Source organism: Helicoverpa armigera, chromosome 6, assembly GCF_030705265.1.
Source record: "Helicoverpa armigera isolate CAAS_96S chromosome 6, ASM3070526v1, whole genome shotgun sequence".
Taxonomy (NCBI): domain Eukaryota; kingdom Metazoa; phylum Arthropoda; class Insecta; order Lepidoptera; family Noctuidae; genus Helicoverpa; species Helicoverpa armigera.
In genome coordinates this window covers 6801957-6823209 of record NC_087125.1, presented here as the reverse complement: position 1 = coordinate 6823209, position 21253 = coordinate 6801957, and the positions used below count along the sequence as shown (strand labels likewise).

Genomic DNA, 21253 nt, shown 5'->3' with positions numbered 1-21253 from the left:
GGGAACAGCAGCAAAAATAAAATACTTATACCTAGTTTAAGATAATGATGTCGAACTCACAATAACAAGGCGTATGTGCGCTTGGCGCAATCAATGAACGTATTTGGTTAACTTCACTTCAGATCTTATTGAAAGGATCAGTCGCTACGGATGTACAATGATTTACAGCGACTAATAACGGGAAAAACTGGCTATAATCTATTTTGATTTGTAAACAAATCGGTTGAACAAAAAACCGTAAAACGCCCCACACAAAGCATTTTTGTGTAAACATAATAAACATAAAAAAAACTGTTATATCTGTTGTTTTAACTCATTTCGAAAGTCATTCAATGCGCTGCCTCGTATTAGTTCGTCTGTATTTTGAGATTTTTTTACACAATGTCTACGAAAGGGCTTTCGCAATTTACCGCAATAACTTCATTACAATCAGGTCAAGAAAAAATTTTCAATCAACAAAAGGGTCTCTGCTCTGCCTAAGATATCATATTATGATATTATACTAACTATGTAGCTGTTCTGTTTGAATAATGTCTATCACTATTGATATACTAGTTTCTACCAGTCAGCGGTTGAAAAATATAACTTTCCCCAATTAATAAGTTAAAACGGATATTTTTTAGAAAAATGTAAAACTTGTCTCCTACAGTTTTTTTATTCTTTTTAAAGTTAAGTTACTCTTTTTCCGTTACGCTTAGAAGTTACCTACTATACGTTATGTTTTTTGTTGAATATAAAAAGCTTATAGGTATAATTCAGACAAAAAAAAAAAACAAACAATTAAAAGGCAGTTGGCGACTTTGTTTCGAACAAACAAATTTAATTAACATTCGTTTATTTCCCCGCTTGATCCGAGAGAGACAAATAGGCTAAGTAAAATTTATGTATCGGAATCAAATTCAATTTCGTCTTTGCATTTTTTACACGATTTTTGGACTGCCTTACTTTACCGTGCGGTATGAAAGTTTAAGGTGGATATACCTTCCTTCTATTTACGTTCCTTTCATATTTCGCTGATGGTAGAATACTACGTTTTCGGATAAATACATAATTTACTCCACTCTCCTCTACTTAATAATCTTTAGTATTTTTTGCTTAATAAAGCCAGATTTGTGCGGAAGAAATAAATAGAACTAAGGTATTAACCCAATTCGCTCCTAGGTACAATGAAGTACTCTCACACGGAAAGTCCTTTACGTTCTGTTTTGTAAATCATTATTATCTAAATTTATATAGGAACCTACATTAGGTACCTATCATTGACATGATTTTTGTTCAGTATTGTTAATACAACATAAGTATGGGTACTGTTCTCAATAATCATACTCTCAAAATTAACTACAATTACACACCATAATCGGTAATCTTGTACCCACAATTGGAAATTCATTGCAGTTCCACGTGTTCTTACGATCTTGTGAAATTTGTTTTCTTACAGGATTTTTCTAATCTTCTTTAGCATCGTTTATATTGATTATGGCGCTCCTCTCGCCTAATTTATATTCAGCTAGTGTTTTTTCATCACGCCCTGTGCTTAATATCGCAATTTGTACCGTAGTTGGCGTAAGCCGAGGGGACTTGTCACCTTTACTCTCCGACGGTCTGTCTTTCTGTGTTCAATGCCTATTTTATTGGTCTCTAACACATAAACAACGAGAATTTACGAGCGTTTTTACATTAAGAAATCGACCAGAGAATGCAATAAATTGATAATTTAGTAACAATGATTACATGAACCAGTTTAAGAATGATTTTATGTAATCAATTATTGTACCTACTTATATACATAGTATCGAGTTTGACTGATGAGACTCGTGTCAAACGATACCGCATCTACGGTCCAATGACAAAATGATGTGTCCGTCATAAATATTCTGATAATGGCTGGCATTCATGATAATGCGAAACTTTTTCCATCGATGATGTCGCCTGCCTGGCGGATCGCTTTCTAACTTTGGCCTTAAAATACATGTGGACATTACCAGATAAAATTACTCACTCTAACAGACAAAAGAAGTATTTAAGTGTATATGACCCTGTAGCTATATTCCTGGTACTGACTAGGTATACACTTTAGCTTTACTTTTTTACTCTGTTTTAGGATTCTGTAGTAAACTAGGAAATTAGTTTCGCCATGTCGTACTTAATCTCAGTGACCGTTAACACTACAGAAATGAAAAGTACCAATATTATGTATATCAATCACGCTGACAACGTGCAAGAAACTCTTTATTAGAGTACCCCCCATACCCGTCAAGTGGGGCGTGTTTTGGAAGTCGGTTTCTATACTTTTTAAAAAAGTAGACCGCAGTGGCAGTCGTAACCCATTATCGTCGAAAGTCGCAAATAAAATACACAAACACAAGGTAGCTTTCAAATGTTAGGGAGTTCCCAAAACTGCACTATGCCCTCATCGTCAGGACTGAAATGGTGCGGGGCCCACCAGGGCCAAGGCCTGCCGAGGCTGCGGGATTATTCGAAAAAGTTAGCGTGGTCCTGGTACATAAAAGGCCTACGAATGAACATGCGGTCAGTAAGAATCTGACACTCCTTCACGCTGCTGATGGAGCCACAGCGGATGGAGTCGTTTGATGATTTCGCATCAAAAAACAAAAAAGGTTTCAAATGGTTATAACGGTCAAATGGGTATATAAACAAATTTTGGTGTATAAATCTCATAAATACTAATAAAATGAGCCCAATCACTTGGTACCGTATGTGTGCCTACAGTTTTCAGGGTTTTCCAGGGTTTTTACCATCAGAACAAGACCTGGTGACACTGGGATCAAACTGCACGTACGCAAGTTTATACATATAATACTGGCTGTAACACGCAGTTTAACTGCGTCCCGTTTATATATTATTTGTCAGAGCACTTTGACTGCGCGTGCGCTGGTAAGCTGATACAATTGTTTGTGGCAATTTTAAAGTTGCTGTTGGGTGTAGTCCGCGTATGGTACTCATTGTTTGCATTATAGCGATAATATTGAGATAAAGAACATTATTACTAACACATTTGATTCATGTCATTAGAAGATCGGAATATTTAATTTTATTTCCTTTCAATAATAAACTTTGGATTTATGCTGCGAGGGTTGTTGCGTCGGCTGCGCCACCGGTGGCAGCGGCACCGGTGCCATCGGTGCCGTTGCCACCGGCCCCATCAATCTCGCCTGTGCTGTCCCCGCCCGCCGCCTCCGTGCTGTTCTCGCCGCCTGCTGCGACACTCGTCGTGTCGTTACCAGTGCTCGTGTCGTTAGCCATTGTATCATTACCCTCCAGGTCTCCATAGTCAGGATAGGTCGCAGGCGACAGGGTGCCAACAACGTGGTATAAACTCGGGCTATGAGTCTTTGCCCAGGTCTTCGTGGTACCATTAGTTCGCCACTTAAAGAAAGGTAATATTGTCGTAGTCTTCAACTCGTGACAATAACATTTACATTTGAAATCCATCCTAAATACTTGGAAGCCAATGCTTTTACATGAAGTCATGCATGTAAAAGTTTTAACAAAATCTTTGCATTTGTTATGATAACTCAACCCATAATGCTTTCTTGATTTTTTATCATCACCTGTAAAAAGCACATATTTATTTTAAAATATACAAATTAAAATAGTATACTTAATGATACCTGCAACGCAGATGAGATCTGCTCAGAATAAATATTCTGGTTCTGATTCTGCTTTAAAGCCTAGGACGGTACGCGGTTGAATTACCTAATTTGCCATAAGTTATTACTCTAAACATTAATGTGTATTAGACTCTTAAAGCAACATCTCGTAAGCAACTACAACCGTATCATGCTTATTAGCCAGTAGACATTTACGTCTTTGACCAAACAAAAAGTTGGCAAGGACGAGAAGAGAAGAAGTTTAGTTGGTATAGAAACTGGAGTATACTAACCGCTGACGACGTTGTTCTCTCCATCCAATGGTATAACTGCAGCCAGGAATAATGCGAACGCGATTAGCACCTTCATTTCTGTTCTCAACCCATTCAATTCATACAAATAAGTTTACTCCCAATTAATATTGGTTTATGAAAATAAACTAATAAACCGATAGACAAATACTGATCGTCCTTGTCTGACAAGTACGTGAGTGTCTATAGATATAATGTACTGAGCATTAATTACGTATTTAGGTATTTTAATTAAAATGTTTAATTTATCGCTGAAATTTCCTGAAGGTATTTAAACATAGTAAATTGGTTTCGTTATCAGTAATATTAAGTAGGCACTCTCAAGGGTTCTCAAGAACTCTATTTACCGGAAGTTTTTAAATGGCGTATTTAAAGACTTCCGGCGATAAGAGTACTTTAAGTATCAACCTAATGATATAAACTCAAATATTCGCTATGTTTGTTTTATAAATTCTTACCAAAAAAGTATCCTCACTAATATGATTCATGTGAAAGTAAATTTGTTAAGCTTGTTGACAAGAACGGCTTCACCTATTCACAGAGATAGATGGCATCTTCACACAACGTGGCAATACTCTATTCCAACTTTGACCGACTACATAATTTTGTTCATAACGGGATATTAATCTTGACTGTAGCATGCCTCACCTTCCAAGCCTTCTCACCTAATGCAGCGGAGTACAAGAATTTACAAGGACTGAATAACTATGTGACCACCTCAACCCACTTACCCGGGCAACCCAATACCCCTTGGTAGACTGGTTATCAGACTTACTGGCTTCTGACTATCCGTAGCGACTGCCAAAGATGTTCAAAGACAGCCGAGACCTACAGTCTCTCCTAAACACAGTCATTGTAGTAGCAAGATATATTAAGAAAGTATGTACAAACTTTAAAAAGTTGCAAAAGTTGCACACACACTTGAGAGGTTGTTTCTTTACCCAATAGGCCACCACTACTTTAGCATAGCTGTTGCTTATTATATTTGTGCTTTGTCGGATGGATAGTTCGAAAGTAAAACTATGTAATCTTATTTGTATCAATGGCATTCAGGACCTAATTAATAAATCAGGAATGTGATAATGACATCGGAGTGGGACGACTTTGGGCAAAGGTTCGGAGACGAATTTCTAAGAAGTAACTTCTCTATGGCCACCCAAATGATGATTTAATTAGCAGTATGATTTTGATTGATGTGGTAGAAGAAATTCGGCGGCAGGCGAATTCTTTTCATAACGGACGTATTTGCTTTTGTTTATTACTCGGAACTAATTGATCTTTGGCGCCACAGTTTTTGGATGTCCTCGTATCTGATTGAGGAATCTAAAATAAAATTAAGACAATTTATGAAAAATATATGGGCGTTTTTATGTTTGTTATATCTCATTTTGTAGACACACACACTTACGTAGCTATGTAAGTGCACGTACATAGTTAGGTGTCGCGTGCATTATTCCCGATCCTATACTTCAGTCTGGTTGAGATCGTCGTTCCTAATTGTCGTTTCTAAATTACTATCCCACCAAAAACATTAAATGTAAAAAAAAAAACAATCCTCTACGCAATTCCCTCACCGTAAAAAGTTTTGAGATCGCATAGAAGCCAAGTCAACAGGACTTTATTTGTAGATAATAATAAATCAATATTTTGTGACTATATCAATACTTTCGTTCACATTACAATCCCACCCAAAACAAAAATGTGAAAGGCTGCCAAGTTCGATAATATGGAAATCCTTCACCTATAAAAGAAGTGAGATCTGAATAAGTACCAAGTTCCATACACATACCGCAGTTAAAAATAGTTACTTTTTAATGATGTTACTTGGCAAGTTTTCTCACACCTTGTTGTAAACCTAGTAAACGCTATGAATCAAGTATTTAATTTTCTATTAAAACTTGCCAAGTAACATTATTAAAAAATAACTTTTTTAAACTGCGGCATGTGTATGGAACTTGGTACTTATTCAGATCTCACTTCTTTTATAGGTGAAGGATTTCCATATTATCGAACTTGGCAGCCTTTCACATTTTTGTTTTGGGTGGGATTTCATTTATTTTTGTAAGGTTGTTTATTTTATTTTTTTCTTATGATTAAGTTAGTTATGGAAATGTCTCATATATACTATCTTTCAGATTTTTGAATATGCACTATACTTCTTACAAAGAAATGAACTAGGTTAACTAAATGGACTAGATTTACCAACTGACTGACATGACATGTTATCATATATTATGTTCGTGGATCGAAGTTACATATTCGTTATTTTCGAAAGTGACTCACACTTGGCCGTTTTCAGAATTTTACTTTGACTAAAAACAAACCTTTGTAACGAATTTCAGATCGGTACGACCATTTGAAGATATATTATATCAATATAGATAAATTTAGTTCGTTTTAGTTCCTTAGGGGTATTTTACATTGAGTATTTTACACCTTCATTATTTTGAAACCGACTTACACTTGGCCATTTTCAGATTTTTCCCTTTACCTTGACATAAAAACCTACCTCTATGCCAAATTTCAAGTCAATACGACCATTGGAAGTGGTCTAGGTTTTTGATGAGTGAGTGAGTCAGTCAGTGAGTGTATAGTAAAAATAGCGATTTTCTGATGTCAATATCTCAAGACCTACAATAGGTATATTAATGAATTTTTTTATTTTAGATAAGTGAGGGGGTCTCAACAGATACCAGAAATTTGATATGCGTAAATAAAATAGATTTTGAGTTATAGGGGGGTCGAATTTGGCCCGAAATGGTTCGTGTAATATAACCCACGGCCAGTGTGTCGCTTTTTTTGCTCGAACTTGGCGGAACACTGCCGTGTGTCTAGATAATATTGACTTGGCCATGAGCGCAACTACAAATACTACCTACAAATATTACAAAATTTAGATTTTTGATGATCGGTCAGTGACTGAGTCAGTGAGTGACAAATGGCGTAACTTTGATCGCTCATAAATCGTAAACTATTTATTCAAATGTCTTGTAATTTTGAGACCGAGCTTATTCTAATACTTTCTCTTGGTCATCGAAAACCTAAACTCTTAGCTTTGTTCACATGGAAGATACAGGGGTGAAATAGCCGCGAAACGCTTCGAGAAAAGATGGTACGGCCGTGCCCGCTTTGCTCGAGTCTGAAACTATATCATATTTTGGAGAACTTAAGTGTCTGTAACAATACCGTATTGGTGAACTGCAGTGCTGTGTAAAGTAAAATAAATAACTTAAGTGTCGTCAAGCATTTTATTTAATATCCAACTGGGCACACTTCTACACATTTAAACAACAAGTTGAACAATTAATATTTAGATGTTGAACAAACTTATATATTTATTAAATGTGTTGTATTTAACACTAGCTGTTGCCCGCGACTTCGTCTGCGTGGGCAATATATTATTGCCAAAATACTACACATACCGTGGGTCTATTCTTTGACATGACATTATAATAAATATGCGATATATTGTGGAGCTAGCGAATTACTACTAATCAGCCGCACAGGTTGACCCATCAAGGTTGCGTTGTTGATGTGTGGCGATCTATGTTATGGGCATTTTGACATATTTATAATGCGAGTCAATTAGGCAATATGATTAGTACAGCATGATTAATCACTTTTCCCGGTCATTATGAATAATGCCCATCATGTCCTGGGCAAAGTAATAAAATAGGTGAACTGTAGAGTTTTATTTTATTAAATAAAACTTAATTTATAAACTTTTCATGAAAAGTTAGCAAAAAATAACCTATTGAACATAGTTGTTAAAAAATAAACAGTTAAAAGTGTGCCTAATAACATCATTGGTTACCTACTTTTATTTAGGTATATAAAAATAAAAGTAAACTATTGTTTAGATAAAAAATCGTTAAGTCGTGGTGGCCTAGTAGGTAAAGAACTAACCTCTCAAGTATGAGTGCTTGGGGTCGATTCCAGATCAGGCAAGTACCAATGTGGCTTTGTTTTGGAGAAACCCGTTAAACTGTAGGTCCCAGCTGTCCATGAACATCGAAGAGTAATATCAACTCTTGGAACATCGTCAATTAAAATGAACTTTTAACTATCTCAAATACTGACTTATTGAAGCGATAATTTAATCACTTTGACTATCGCTCTGGGACATTATTAATAATGGCTGGTCTTTATTAATAATGCCCAGTTAATCACGTTGCCCGTTACATCTATATTTAACAAGTAAAGTTGGTGACGTTTAGGAAATATCTGGATCTAGTAAACCGTTTTGGAAAATTCACAGTACGAGGGTGGGGACCTCGGAAAACAGATATAATCTATATAATTATGCTTTGAGTTTATTCGAAAATAAAAGATTTTGTGAGTTAAACATAGAAGTTCAAATTGTTTAATTTCAACAATATCAGGTTGGCCCAGGCACATAACAGCTTAATATAGATTGATGTTAGGTATTTACGGTGGCAGCAAAATGGACGAGAAGGAAAAAGTCTCGGGCTCGGGCACTGCGGAACATCATCGAGAAGTTGGAAGAGGACAAGGTTAAAAAGATGAAAGACGTTATGAATAATAACGTCAATGTGATCAAGTTAGAAGGTGCCAGAAATTGGAATACACGGAAATTCCAAATAACAATACAGTTGAGGGGCCATGGATGGTTAAACATTGTGGAAGGAAAACAAGTGAAGCCCGAAGTGTCCAGTGAGATACCGGCATGGTAATCTAAAGATGCCAAAGCGCAAACATTACTGGTAACACGAATGTCAGAAGAGGCAATGCTACATATTATTACTTGTACGAGTTCTGCTGAGATGTGGTGAAAACTTCATAATGTATATGAACAGAAAACTGAGACCAGTGTGCACATTATACAGCAGAGATTTTTTCAATATAATTTCGAAAGAGGAATCGGCATGTCTGTTTTCTAACCAATTGAAACAGATAGGTGAAGAAATCTCAGATAAAGGACAATGGGCAAGCTGTATGGTATTTGGTACCTGCTCGAACAGTTACGTATGATTTATCATTGGAAAGGCGTTTACGCGAAGATAATAAAAACGATGGGGCTTGCTTCAATTAGCTGTCCGATTCGAGTAACGATAAAAATTAAATCGACATAAGTATGTCATCCATATAGGCAAATTCATTAAGAGGCGTATGTTGGCGGTGCAATAATTTTAAACTCAGTTAATAGACATCCTATATTGTTTGAGATACATCTATACTAATATTATAAAGCTGAAGAGTTTGTTTGTTTGTTTGAAAGCGCTAATCTCAGGAACTACTGGTCCGATTTGAAAATTTCTTTCAGTGTTAGATAGCCCATTTATCGAGGAAGGCTATAGGCTACTTTTTATCCCGGTACGGGGAGTAGTTCCCACGGGATGCGGGTGAAACCGTTGGCAGAAGCTAGTTCTATTATAATCTAAAGGTTGTAATAGTAGTCATACTAAGAAAACACAATCGCCATCTGGATTGAGAAAAGTTCAAACATTTTTATTCGTCTTTTTTTAGAAGAAATTCATCAATATTCATCTTAGCACCTCTTGGGGAGCAAGATTAACATCATCTGCGAATTTTCAGATACTCAATGTGGTCCAAGGTCGTTTGGTCTCCAGACTTATAAACCTCAATGATAAGACTGATGCTGGATGTTAATAATACAACACACGACAAGTTACTTTACCAGTTTTAATTTATGAACTATGTTGATGATTTATGAACATTCCACATTCTATTCGTCGTTGTCACACGAAATGGACAAGGATTTGGGACTAGTCGTCATAGTACCTAAACATTTTTTGCCTTGCCAAGACCTACGCAATCCAAACTAATATTATAAATGCGAAAGTAACTCTGTCTGTCTGTCTGTCTGTCTGTCTGTCTGTCTTTTCTTCACGCCTAAACTACTGAACCGATTTGTGTGAAATTTGGTACAGACATAGTTTGAAACTTGAGAAAGGACATAGGATAGTTTTGATTACAAAAAAAAATAAAAATAAAATTATTCCGGACATATAGCGCCATCTTTTGGTCAAATCAAAAATCTGCTGGTAGTCACTATTCCACGCGAACGAAGTTGCGGGCAAAAGCTAGTGGTACTATAATCAACACTGTTGGATAGGGTAACAAAACGCCCATCGTCCTGGTCACGCACCTGACCGTACGCCTTATGGCATCTCCGCTCATCTTTCCTTTCTCTGTGGGTATAAAAAAATAATTAACTGATTAAGCATCGTAATCTTGTATAAAATGTTTATTATTCAATTACGGATGCAGTTCATTATTCTCTAATTACTCTTGTAATTAAATACTGAATAATTTGAATATGTAATTAGTTGATCAACTATCAATATTACTGTATAGCGTAGATATGAATGAACTCCTATTGTTGTTGTCTTTTATGCTTACAAGATGTTCTATAATATCAGTTATTGGAGAAACATCCGATGGTAAGTGCGGGAGTACAGACGCTAGCACATCAACACACCTCTATAATAAAATAAAAATAATACTCACACCATGATATGTTTTAATTTCCAGTTGCAATACTTCCACTTGGGACTCTTGAGGATTGTAAGTACCCGTTTTATACATGTTTACAAGCTAAGAAAACTACAAATACAAATATGCAAACATGATTCATATTTCATATTATTTATTTACATTCCACAATGTATAAAGTAGGTGTATAAAGTAGGTAGGTGGTATAATTTGGCTTAGAGCTAGGTACAATTGTGGACCCTGTAGGGCACAGCAAAATAAAATAAAACTTACAACTAAAATTCATTTTAATAATACAAAGATGATTCATTTTAATTATAAAATGTGGATTTATTAGTGCAGCACGAAAGTGCCAAAAGCGACTTAAAAAAATAAAATAATAACTGTGTAGGCAACTCGCACGAATGTTATTACATATACATACTGTGGGCGAATCGAACCCATCAAAAATGTGAAGTAGGTGGATAATTCGTTCATACTTATTTATTTTTTAAGAAAAAATAAAAAGTGCAGTCGAACTCATAATTCTCAGAAACAATATTATTTGTAGTAGGTACCTACCGCTCTTAATTTATACATGGAAAAGGTGGCATAAGTAGCAGGGGTCCGTATTTGGCAAGTCAGTTCTTATATACATTACAAGTGAAGCTAATATGAGAGTGTTTAATAATAATATATAAACGTTTGTAGTCAGTCTTTTTCTAAATAGTGTACAGTAGCGTCTACACTCGGCGATTAGCATACTCATGTAAGTTACATAGTACATGGTGAGTAGTTGCATCGACATCCCGTGTTTGCTATATAAAGTATATAGGTACTCAGGTGATTTAAGCTGACCTGATACTTAACTTTTTTATTTGGCCGCGTTTTCTAAGTTGGTGTTTGACTAATCACCCGCGCCCCGGACAACTTTTTCCCGTAATCGGAGAAAACATAGCCCGTGTTCAGCTTAGAGAGGGTAGCTATTCCTAATAGTGAAAGAATTATTCAAGTCAGTTCAGTAGATCCGGAGCCTATTCGATGCAAACAAACAAACAATAAAATCTTTCCTCTTTATATATCTATACTGATTAATAAACTATTTTGCAAAAAAGCGGGCACCTATGCGAAATCTTGGTTTAAAGGACTTTACGTGTATTTCAAAGGATTTTAATGACTGTAGCATGTTGCTAGCATCAAAAAGGTTAACCAAGCATGCGTGAGAGTGTATTCTGAATTTTGTAGAATTGCTAAGAAAGTGGTTGAACATCGTATTGGACTAATTCAGGTAGAAAGTTCGTGGACGTTTTGAAAAGTTTTTGACGTGATTTTTAGAAAACTGATAATGCAGTTTTGCTAAATGATTAATGTACCTTTCTGTGATATCAAAACATTTTTGAAAAACTATGTGCAAAAACTCTTAATGGTGTATACTGATGATTGATGGCAATGTTAAGAGTTTCGCATTTTTGTGTAAAGCGTTCTAATGTTTAGATATTGTACCCACGCGCTTTAAAATATCCTTTTTTCATAAATAAACACAATTTAGAGGAGCATCCAAAGTCCTTTAAACCAAGATTTCGCATAGGAGCCCGCTTTTTTGCAAAACAGTGTATCATACGATGAAACCTCGTGTAACAGCTAGTATGTATATGTATATAATTAAACATACATATAGTACCTATTGCAATGAAAAAAAGGGAAAATAAAAATTATTTCTTTTTCAGTTACGTTTCCAAATGCGACTATTATGAATGGTAAGTTTAACTGTACATATCTTTACTGGTTTAGCAAACAGTTCGCCAAGAAGTGCGCCTACTTCATTAACAATTGTTTTGTTCGAAAGGGTCCTTAGCTTGAAGGGACCGACTATCGCAATCCTTGACTGATGACTCGCGAGGAATCATGGTGTCCTCTATTTCTGCCACTCTATTTTCAACGGGTCTTTCACTATCGGCCTCATCTCAAAGCTCAAAGTCGCTCAACGGAGCTATGGAGAGGGCTATGCTCGGTGTTTCTCTACGTGATCGAATCCGAAATGAGGAGATCCGATATATCGGCTACTTTAGTTCGTCTACGGATCTACGGTTCAGCTATAGCCCACCGGATTAGGAAGCTAAAGTGGCAATGGCCCCACCAACAAGATGAACAGACGACCTTCTGAAGGTTGTCGGAAGACGCTGGATGCAGGTCGCTTCCAAGCGGTACATGTTGTCATCTAAGGGGGAGGACTATGTTCAGCAGTGGACGTCCTATAGCTGAGATGATGATGATGATTTTCACCGGACATGGGTTTTTTCGGGACGTAAGATAGGTCCGACGTAAGATATCGGATCGAGCGGGAGGTGGCGCCCGGGTGTCACCACTGTGCAATGGCCTAGCGGACACGGTGGAGTGCAATGTGGAGGCGTGTTCTTATTCGAAGGAGTAAGAACGTGTCCTCGTGGCAACATTTAGCGCCCGCTCCTGGTCCGAGCTCCGATGCCTCCTTCTTAGTAGAAATCACGCTAGTGAAGATGGTGGTGGAAGAGTTTGCACCTCATCCAGTTAGACTGGAAGCCGACATCAATATTGTTGGGAAAAACATAGGGTGATGATTTACGAGACGTCGTTTCTCGAGGTTATTTTTTCTGATATATCCTTCTATCAATTATTTCTGAAGAAAATGGCCAGATCGTTATTTTTTCCAGACATCAACATAACAAAGATACTTCGTTATGGCTTCCACGACACACAGAAATGTAAAAAATTTGAGAGAGCTTACGCTTGTATACATTTGTGCTTATCAAAGGGTTACGACATTGCTCGTTCTAATAAGGATTGCTTTTGTAAATGTTACAAGGATAAAAATAAGCAAAAATATTTCCCAAGACCAATCAACAAATGGAAGATGCCAACAACGAAGACACCATTCTGGGCAAACCCTAATCCTGTTCCTTTAGCACAAGTGGACGACCAGGAGGAACAAATTGACATTTTAAAGCAACCGTGTAATGAAACAGGAGCTAACAATACACAGGAGATAATGGACCAAGAATCATACAACACTACCGCTAATGATACTTTGTCACCTGGGAACATAACTGAGGATAACAGCACAACTGATTCAACTGAGACAAATGAACCTGAAGTGACAGGAGAAGCAGAGACAGAAGAAACAGAGGCAGATGACCAACAATGATGTAGGTTTTATAAGTTAAGCACAAGTGCGTTTTTATTGTCATTAATATGTATGGCAAAGAAAGTAAACAAAACTAAATAATTAACTTTTTTTATTACATTTTTCAGTGCCTATAAAAAGAACTGTTAAAAACTAGTTTTCTCCTTTAATGATATATATGTCGCAGGGATATGATAAAAACGGGGATTTGATCAATTCCCTAAGGGATTTGACCAAATCACGGAGGATGTTAAAATAACAACACCATTTTATCTTTTCCCTAAACAAATCTAGTGAATTGAACAAATCCTTAAGGTAAGATATACCTACATAATTATGATAATCAGGTGTGTGTAATACAAGGAAATATTTATATAAAAATCACCATTACTCATAACAATTTTTTTTAAAGAATGAACAAAAATTTCTTTAAAAAGTAAAAAATATTTTAGTTGCGTATGATATGCCTATTTGTAATAATTACTTATTAAAACATGTAGCTGATTTGTGGTATCGTGAATTACATAAAACATTATTTTTCTTACAGGCACATCTATTCATTTTGCATCGTGCGTGACAGACACCTACGGCTTGCCTAGTGTTTGCAAGCGCGATCCAAACACGAACTGACATGTTTTTTGTCATTTCACTGAACCAATTTAGGGATTTGTTCAATTCACTAGATTTGTTTAGGGAAAAGATAAAATCGTGTTGTTTTTTTAACATCCTCCGTCATTTGATCAAACCCCCGGTTTTATCATATCCCTGCGACATATACATATTTTGGAAAAGATATTAGATTTAACAAAAAAGGTAACGACTGAAAAATAAAACTGATGCATCCAAACTAAGGATGAACACTAGCTGCACACAGCTAGCATAGAGTTACAGTTACAGCGGATTTTCTGCTAAGTTTCTCCGCACCACACCGCTCGGACTAGCAAACAATTGAAAATTCTCTAAGAAAAGATGAAAATTAAAACCGAGGGACAGAATTTTGCCGCTTGGAATTTGTAGCTCGAATACACTCGGTTTTACTACGCGTGATCGAAATCCTATTCAAAAGCTTTGTATTATCTAGATATTTTACCTAGCAACAAATACAGGGTTGAGTAGCAGACTTTTTATGCAATACCCAAGAGGCAATGCTTGAACGTCACGTCTATGACGTATCGCTTGGATTTTTTTTACTAATACACTGAGAACATACATATTTTTGCTTTTATATCGATATATCAATTTCTTTTATGTGGATTGACAGTTTTTCTGTTAAATATGCGTACTACGTCATTCAGGGGACTTTTGGGACGAGGGTGTAACTACCACTGTGTATGTCTTGCAGGCAAAACCGGCATTCAAGTAATGTTTTTTGTTAGATTTCATGTCATTTTCACAACGCAATAATATTGCTGGAAATAATAGTAATGTTTGCCTAGAATACTAATACTAAATATGAATAAATAACTTATGTACAACTGCATAACATTACCTACAAGAACTGATTATTTTGATTGCCGTACTCTCCAGAATAAACAAAGATAAAGTTATTAATACTACAAGTCTTCTAATCCGAATCTGTATACTGTGATTGGAGATTGATTTATCCGTAGTAAAACGCTTTTGGGATCTCCTTTATCTATCGGCACACAACTGAGGGCGAAACAAGAGAGGAAGGCAAACAATAAATCCACCAACATAAAAATTGCAACAACTTTGTTCATAATGCCGATGGAGGCATCATCAAAAGTTGGTTCGCTTCGCACCCTCGCGCACATTCGTGCAGAGATTACCAATAAATCCAATACGGGATAATTGGCCGGCTTAATTCTGTTCTATCTTTCTACTTAGTTCAGTCGTCAGAATGTGCCAGCTCAGGCCCCTTGGGAGAGTCCAGAGGAGAGCACAAACCTTGTTCTCTTGCTGAACAAAAATAGCACCTTGTGTTGTTTGATACGAACTAGATTCATTTGTCAAATGTACAACAAAGCAGAAAATACGATAAATGAAGAAAATGGCTTTGTTAATAAGGTATTTTTAGTTTTCTGTTTTTCACATTAATTTATCAGCCCCTTCATTTTTCTGGAGCAGTTTTCTTTTTGAATTTGAGTTGACCACAAGTTTGAGAAACATATCTACGTAAATTGCGTAGATGTTGACTTCTTCTGTCATTTGATAGACTTCATTATTTTTGCTCAACAAACGTCGAATTGAGTATGTAAACGTGTCGTGAAACTGAAGAAATTAAGACAATGTTACTATTTGAATGAGTTTTAACATTTTGTATTTAAACTGTGCTTTATAGCGTACCTATGTATATGTATATGGTTTTTAGAGCTCCGTACCTCCAAGGGGCAAAAGCTATACAATCACTTTGTCGGTCCGTCTGTCATGAACTCGCAACCCTTTATTTTGCGAAACCGTGTAACCGTGGTTTTTTAGAAAAAAAAAACAGACATTTTGAATCCCTCGAGGGAATCACAACCCGTTGACATTTCTCAAGTAACATCGTGAAATAATGAAAAATATTAATTAACATTCCATTTGAACTCCCAACATGTAATTAACGCCAACTCGGATTTCTCGGTAGGCGTACCTAGGTAATCCTGCTTTCACATATTTTGGCTAATCATGAGTATAAAGAAAATGTATTCGTGTCATATAGTGAATGTCAACCTGTGCAAATAATGGTATGGGCCTCCCAACTTATTGTGGATAGGTAGTACCTACATTGAATCTTCTCCCCCATGATGAGTTAGAATTAAAACGTCAGTCAAAGCGGAAAAATCTCGTTCCAAAAAATTAGCCAGCAAAATTCCAACAAATAATTAATCTGGAATAATCATACAAAACGATGCGAGCGGGATGCTCGGCCATTATTACCATTCATTTCAAATCAGGCGTGCGGAGGGTTGGGGAGGGCGAAGGCCTCGACCGACCTGAATAAGCTTACATTTTCCAATCAGACCACGTATCATTTAACTTGCTATTAAATTCGACTTCTTCCCTCTGAATTATTATCATGTCAAAAAGGATCCGAGTAAGTAAATATACGTTTCTATAATTTAGACTAATACGAAACAAAAAAAACCTTAATGCGAAAAATATCTACAGACCTTTTCGCCCTAAAATTTATTGTGTGGCGAGCATTCAAATTCTCAAAAGCTGTTCGTTATGTTAGGAGTGAAATACTTTTCATAAGCGCCGTCATAACATTCATGCTTAAGACCTTTTACAGTAATTACTCGGCCCGTAAGAGCTATTTTAGCGAATTAGAATTTTGTGATGGACTCTTGGTTGTTCCTTATATTTCTGGTTGGTGTTTGACGCATTAACGTGTAGCGTGTGTGAGTGCGTCTGACGCAGGCAGGAGTCGGCCACCTGACACGAGTCACACCGAGTCACCCGACCTCCCCTTATTAATTTAATAACTTGAACACTGTCATTATCCGACTAATTGGAGGGGTGATGGGCTCCTTTTAACACATTACCTAAGCGTTTAACGTGACTTTTATGAACTGCATAATTAATATTTCCTGGCTTATAATGCCCGACGCAATCATTTTAACGACGCAGTATTTTTATTAGTTAACATTTTATCACTTTTTAGTTTTCTGCTGCTATAGGTATACATTCTTCCTTGTGTAATGGTAAAGCCCCAGAGCATAAATCCATTAAAAACCGAACATCTACCTACATTAACAAAATACCGACTAATAAAAAAAACAGTTAAAATTATGATTAAGGATATAAATGTTAACGTGACTATAGTTCGCAGCGCTCATGCAGACATGTAAGCAGATTGTTATCACAAAGTATTAATTAACGCCTAACGGTAAAATTTCGTTGTTTACAAACATATCATTTTGCTGTCCTGTCGCCGCTCTAGGCTAAATTTTACTTAGAAATTTAAGAGATATAATTAAGAATTTTGCAGAGCGCAATAATTTAGGGCTCGTCATTAAAATGAGAGTGATATCAGGTTTCGAGTAATTAACGCCAAGGGCAGATTGCTATTTTTGTTATTAAATATAAATGTTTTGTTTCGGTGATAGTGAGTATCGGTTTTATCTGAGCGAAGTAGATAATGATGAAGTGAACGAGCCGTGTATAGTTCACTTGATACATGATAATACATTAAGTGGATGGCGAAGACCTTGACGGGCGGTGTACGTTTCCCTCAGTGTACGACTCGTTGAGGCCCTACAATCGCGAGCGTGATACAAATATACACATAATTTTAATGCCGGGGGTGAAGCATTAAAAGTCAGGGATCAAATGCCTTTAATACTATACTTGAAAACTGTGGAGTTGTTCACATGAAATACTATTTGTGTAACTTATACTCTAGGTTGAATAATCAATAAGTATTTATGAGAAGCTGTTTGATATATTAATAATGCGAGACTAAAATTATTATGTAGGTACACTTATAAAAAAAAAAATTGAATAGAAAATTCCGTAAGAGAAAGCGTTGTTGAAAGTTACCTTTCGCACTGATAAGTAGTTTTGTCAATTGTTCGGAAAACCGAGATGGAAATCCTCTAGTTTGATAGCGCTGCTAGGGTACAATACCTAATACAAAATAAGCCTCCTTCATCGACATCATTACTGTTGTGAATTGTTATTTCCAGGTAGCTATTATTACAAGTGGATTATTGAGTATATTGTACAAGTTGTATGTGAATATGTTCATAGTTTTCGTGGCCAGTGCGTTTAAAGCCGCGGGGAGCACGCGACGCGACGCCCGCCTCGCGTTACTTGTACTAGGTACTTACTTTAATCTGCACTCATATTAACTAATTACATATGTACAGTCGACTGATCGAACCTTTATCTTCAGGAAACATTAAACAAAATCGCATTCATAACAATAAAAAACAAACGTAATTTTATACCGATTTGTGAACGCAAGTCCGATCCAAACCAAAAACGGAAGAAAAAGGGAATTGATTTGGTCCGGGGCTGAACCATGGGCCTTTTGCTAGTTAAGCGAATATGATAACTTAGAAAATACACGAAACGTTAAAAACCTTCATATCATTGTAAGTAGTTATCCAGACTGGAATACTACTCGGCAGAAACTCTACTGTGTAACATTTAGTAAAGCTGATGCTACTAAGGTGTCACCTAGTTGTTGTATGAACTGGTAAACTCTATATCAGCATCCGCAGATTGTTACTTACTCGATCCGTTATTATCTATCATCAAATATTCAGCCAACTCCACGCACATATTACGCATCCGTCAATAGGGTTTGAGCCGTCACCCTTTTAATTTAGACTTGGACGAGGGGTCATTAAACAATAAAGTGTTGATTAAAAGCCCCCATGCTCGTTGCGAATAACTGCGCTTCCTGCACCGAAGCCATTATATTATCACCGATGATTGGCACGGGCCGACACTGCCGACACTCGGGCTCGAGCACTCCTTCAACTAACTATGCCGAAGGTCACTTGCTGTTTTGATTGAAACTAAGTGCTAAGTTTAATGCAGAGCCAAATCAAAATAAGTTTCTAATCAAAAGTACTTAGGTGCCTTGATGTCGTCTTGATGCCGTCGCCTGCGTAAAAATAACTTTATATTTAATAAAAAGTAGAAGTTCATTGTTAAAAAACAGATATAAGAATTACACTGTCTGAAGGTTTATGTTATTTTACCACTTACATGGTGCGAAGGTGAGGGTACAAAATTTTTATTAACATTGTTCGCATTTGTCTTACGTTAGAATTACAGCTGACCGAGGGACAGTTACCTATTTGCACACGGTGACATGTTATGCCTTATTATGTGAAATGTATTTCGAACACAGAGATAATCTGGAAAACCTTTTATGGAAATTGTATACCAATCGTTAAAAAGAGAACCGTCCTGTTAACAGATTTTAAATCATTGCCGTCAGTGGCCGCCATTGTGACGTCAAGTTAGTTCAAAAGCGGTCGTTCCAGCCGAACAAAATGATCGTCGTCGGAGCGGATTGCGAGTTCCACACCTCGCGGATCAATAGATCTCATTCAAATAATAATAAGGAGTTATAGATCAGTCGGCGGCGGGCGCGGTGGCGGCGGCGGGTGCGGTGGCCGCGGCGCTCGCGCTGCTCTGCCTACATTTGAGTATGGAAATGGATATTTATTTCACGTCTCGGTTGCCCGCCGCAGCCGTCTGCGGTGATCGCCGAAGATGATAACGCCTCGATTTATATATTTCACTCGATGATCGGTAGCTGCTACTATGTTCACCATGCAACTACCAGAAAGGATCGCATTCACGTATACAGGATGCCATCTGTTTATCACAAAACTGTGTTAGTATAATGTATCATCAATCGTTTCATGAGAACCCTAGAAGATACCGAAAAGTGGGCACTGCTCTTTCACTGATGCAAACAGCTCAAAGCTATCGATTACTGAGTTATTCACATAATGGAAATAGAGTCACATTTCGGATTTTGGGATTTTGACACATGTAGGTATGTATAAAATTCACGTGTTTCATCGTTCTAAGTTTAAGATAAAAAAACAAGTATAGTCTTCAAGCCTACCTGGCAATCTCGCACTCAAACCATAAATGTAAAAAACGTACTACTATTGATGAATAAATTACAAGATCTTGCATGATATTTCCAAGAAAGCCCAACCTGTACCACCAAACTTGATATTGCATGCAAAATCTACAAGTCACCATAAAGTCGGACGATTCCTTGCTTATGCTTGAAAGATGAACGACACAAAAGAAATGCGTCCCGTGTCACACTTTCAAACGGAATCTTAAAATGAATCTGCTATGTACTGTGTGTTGTGAAACCGGTGCGATCGAACCTATGTATTAGTAATTTGAAAGTCGAAGAATGTACCTAAAACCTTATCTATTCATAAGTAGCAACTATTTTTTTACACAGAAGTGCACCAAACCGATTTTGAAAATTATTTTAAAAATATTACAATTAAAAACTACCTTATTTGTGTCATAAGACAACGCTTAATATTTTATTCGGAGACAGGAGCCATGTCCGGATGAGGGTGAAACCGTAAGAAATACGGTAGAAACTACTACTAGTACTTGAAGATACCAAATACTCAGCCTTTGTTTAATAATTACGGTAATTGCAAAATTGAATGATGGTCAAAGAAAAAGCACGTGCTCCAGATTGAGTTATTTCAGATAGATATGATTTTGAAATAATTACAGTTTTAACTGAAATTATTACAAACGCAATTGCAGCAAATATCAGTATAAGAAATATTTTACTTCTAACAAAACCGTTGTTTTTTGTTAAGAGTAGAAGTTTAGTTATTCAATTAGTAAATTGCATTATGGCTGCATTCAAGCAACGCGAATAGGTATGCTAATAAAACTCACAATCTTTTAATATTCAGAATGGCTCGTTCGGTTTATAGGTGCCTTAATGTATCGCATAGGTCACATTCTCTTAAGGCTGCATCTACTTGATTTATTTGTTTTGTTCTCCTCTGAAGTGAATTTATTTTTCTCAAAGGCTTCGAGCAGATTTTAAATTTATAACACGGGCATGTCACGTCGGGGGTTAATTAGGCGAGCGCGGGACCGGGAGCGAGCGATGCGTCTGCGCCTATTATTTTCACCATTGCACACGTATGCCGCTCAGAATAATTATGGACCTCTTCGCCACCTTTACACACATTTTGCATACTTACTTGCCAGATAAAAGTATATTTTATTGAAATGTTTGCAACGCCGCG

At 36.7% G+C, this 21253-nt stretch overlaps 2 protein-coding genes across 2 annotated transcripts; one reads left to right on the top strand and one right to left on the bottom strand.

Moving 5' to 3' along the window:
* Nucleotides 1-3026: 3026 nt before the first annotated feature.
* LOC110371933 (uncharacterized) lies at nt 3027-4102 on the bottom strand. The gene is made up of 2 exons (XM_021328397.3): nt 3905-4102; nt 3027-3572 (listed from the first exon to the last, which is right to left on the bottom strand). Exons 1-2 carry the CDS (start codon nt 3978-3980, stop codon nt 3082-3084), a joined length of 567 nt encoding a protein of 188 aa, XP_021184072.3. The 5' UTR covers nt 3981-4102; the 3' UTR covers nt 3027-3081.
* Nucleotides 4103-10253: 6151 nt separating this feature from the next.
* On the top strand, nt 10254-13627 carry LOC110371927 (uncharacterized). Its single transcript, XM_021328390.3, has 4 exons — nt 10254-10347; nt 10439-10471; nt 12106-12135; nt 13069-13627. The coding sequence occupies exons 1-4, from the start codon at nt 10269-10271 to the stop codon at nt 13557-13559; spliced, it is 633 nt and encodes a 210-aa protein (XP_021184065.2). The 5' UTR covers nt 10254-10268; the 3' UTR covers nt 13560-13627.
* The last annotated feature ends 7626 nt before the right edge of the window (nt 13628-21253 follow it).

What these genes read in the sequence shown, in the direction of transcription:
- LOC110371933 (XM_021328397.3), bottom strand. Translation starts at nt 3,980, where the DNA reads ATGAAGGTGCTAATCGCGTTCGCATTATTCCTGGCTGCAGTTATACCA. An exon ending in AGAGAACAACGTCGTCAGCG is followed by an intron (nt 3,573 to 3,904) that starts GTTAGTATACTC and finishes TGCTTTTTACAG; the next exon opens with GTGATGATAAAAAATCAAGA.
- LOC110371927 (XM_021328390.3), top strand. Translation starts at nt 10,269, where the DNA reads ATGAATGAACTCCTATTGTTGTTGTCTTTTATGCTTACAAGATGTTCT. An exon ending in TATTGGAGAAACATCCGATG is followed by an intron (nt 10,348 to 10,438) that starts GTAAGTGCGGGA and finishes TTTAATTTCCAG; the next exon opens with TTGCAATACTTCCACTTGGG. An exon ending in AAATGCGACTATTATGAATG is followed by an intron (nt 12,136 to 13,068) that starts GTAAGTTTAACT and finishes TATTTTTTCCAG; the next exon opens with ACATCAACATAACAAAGATA.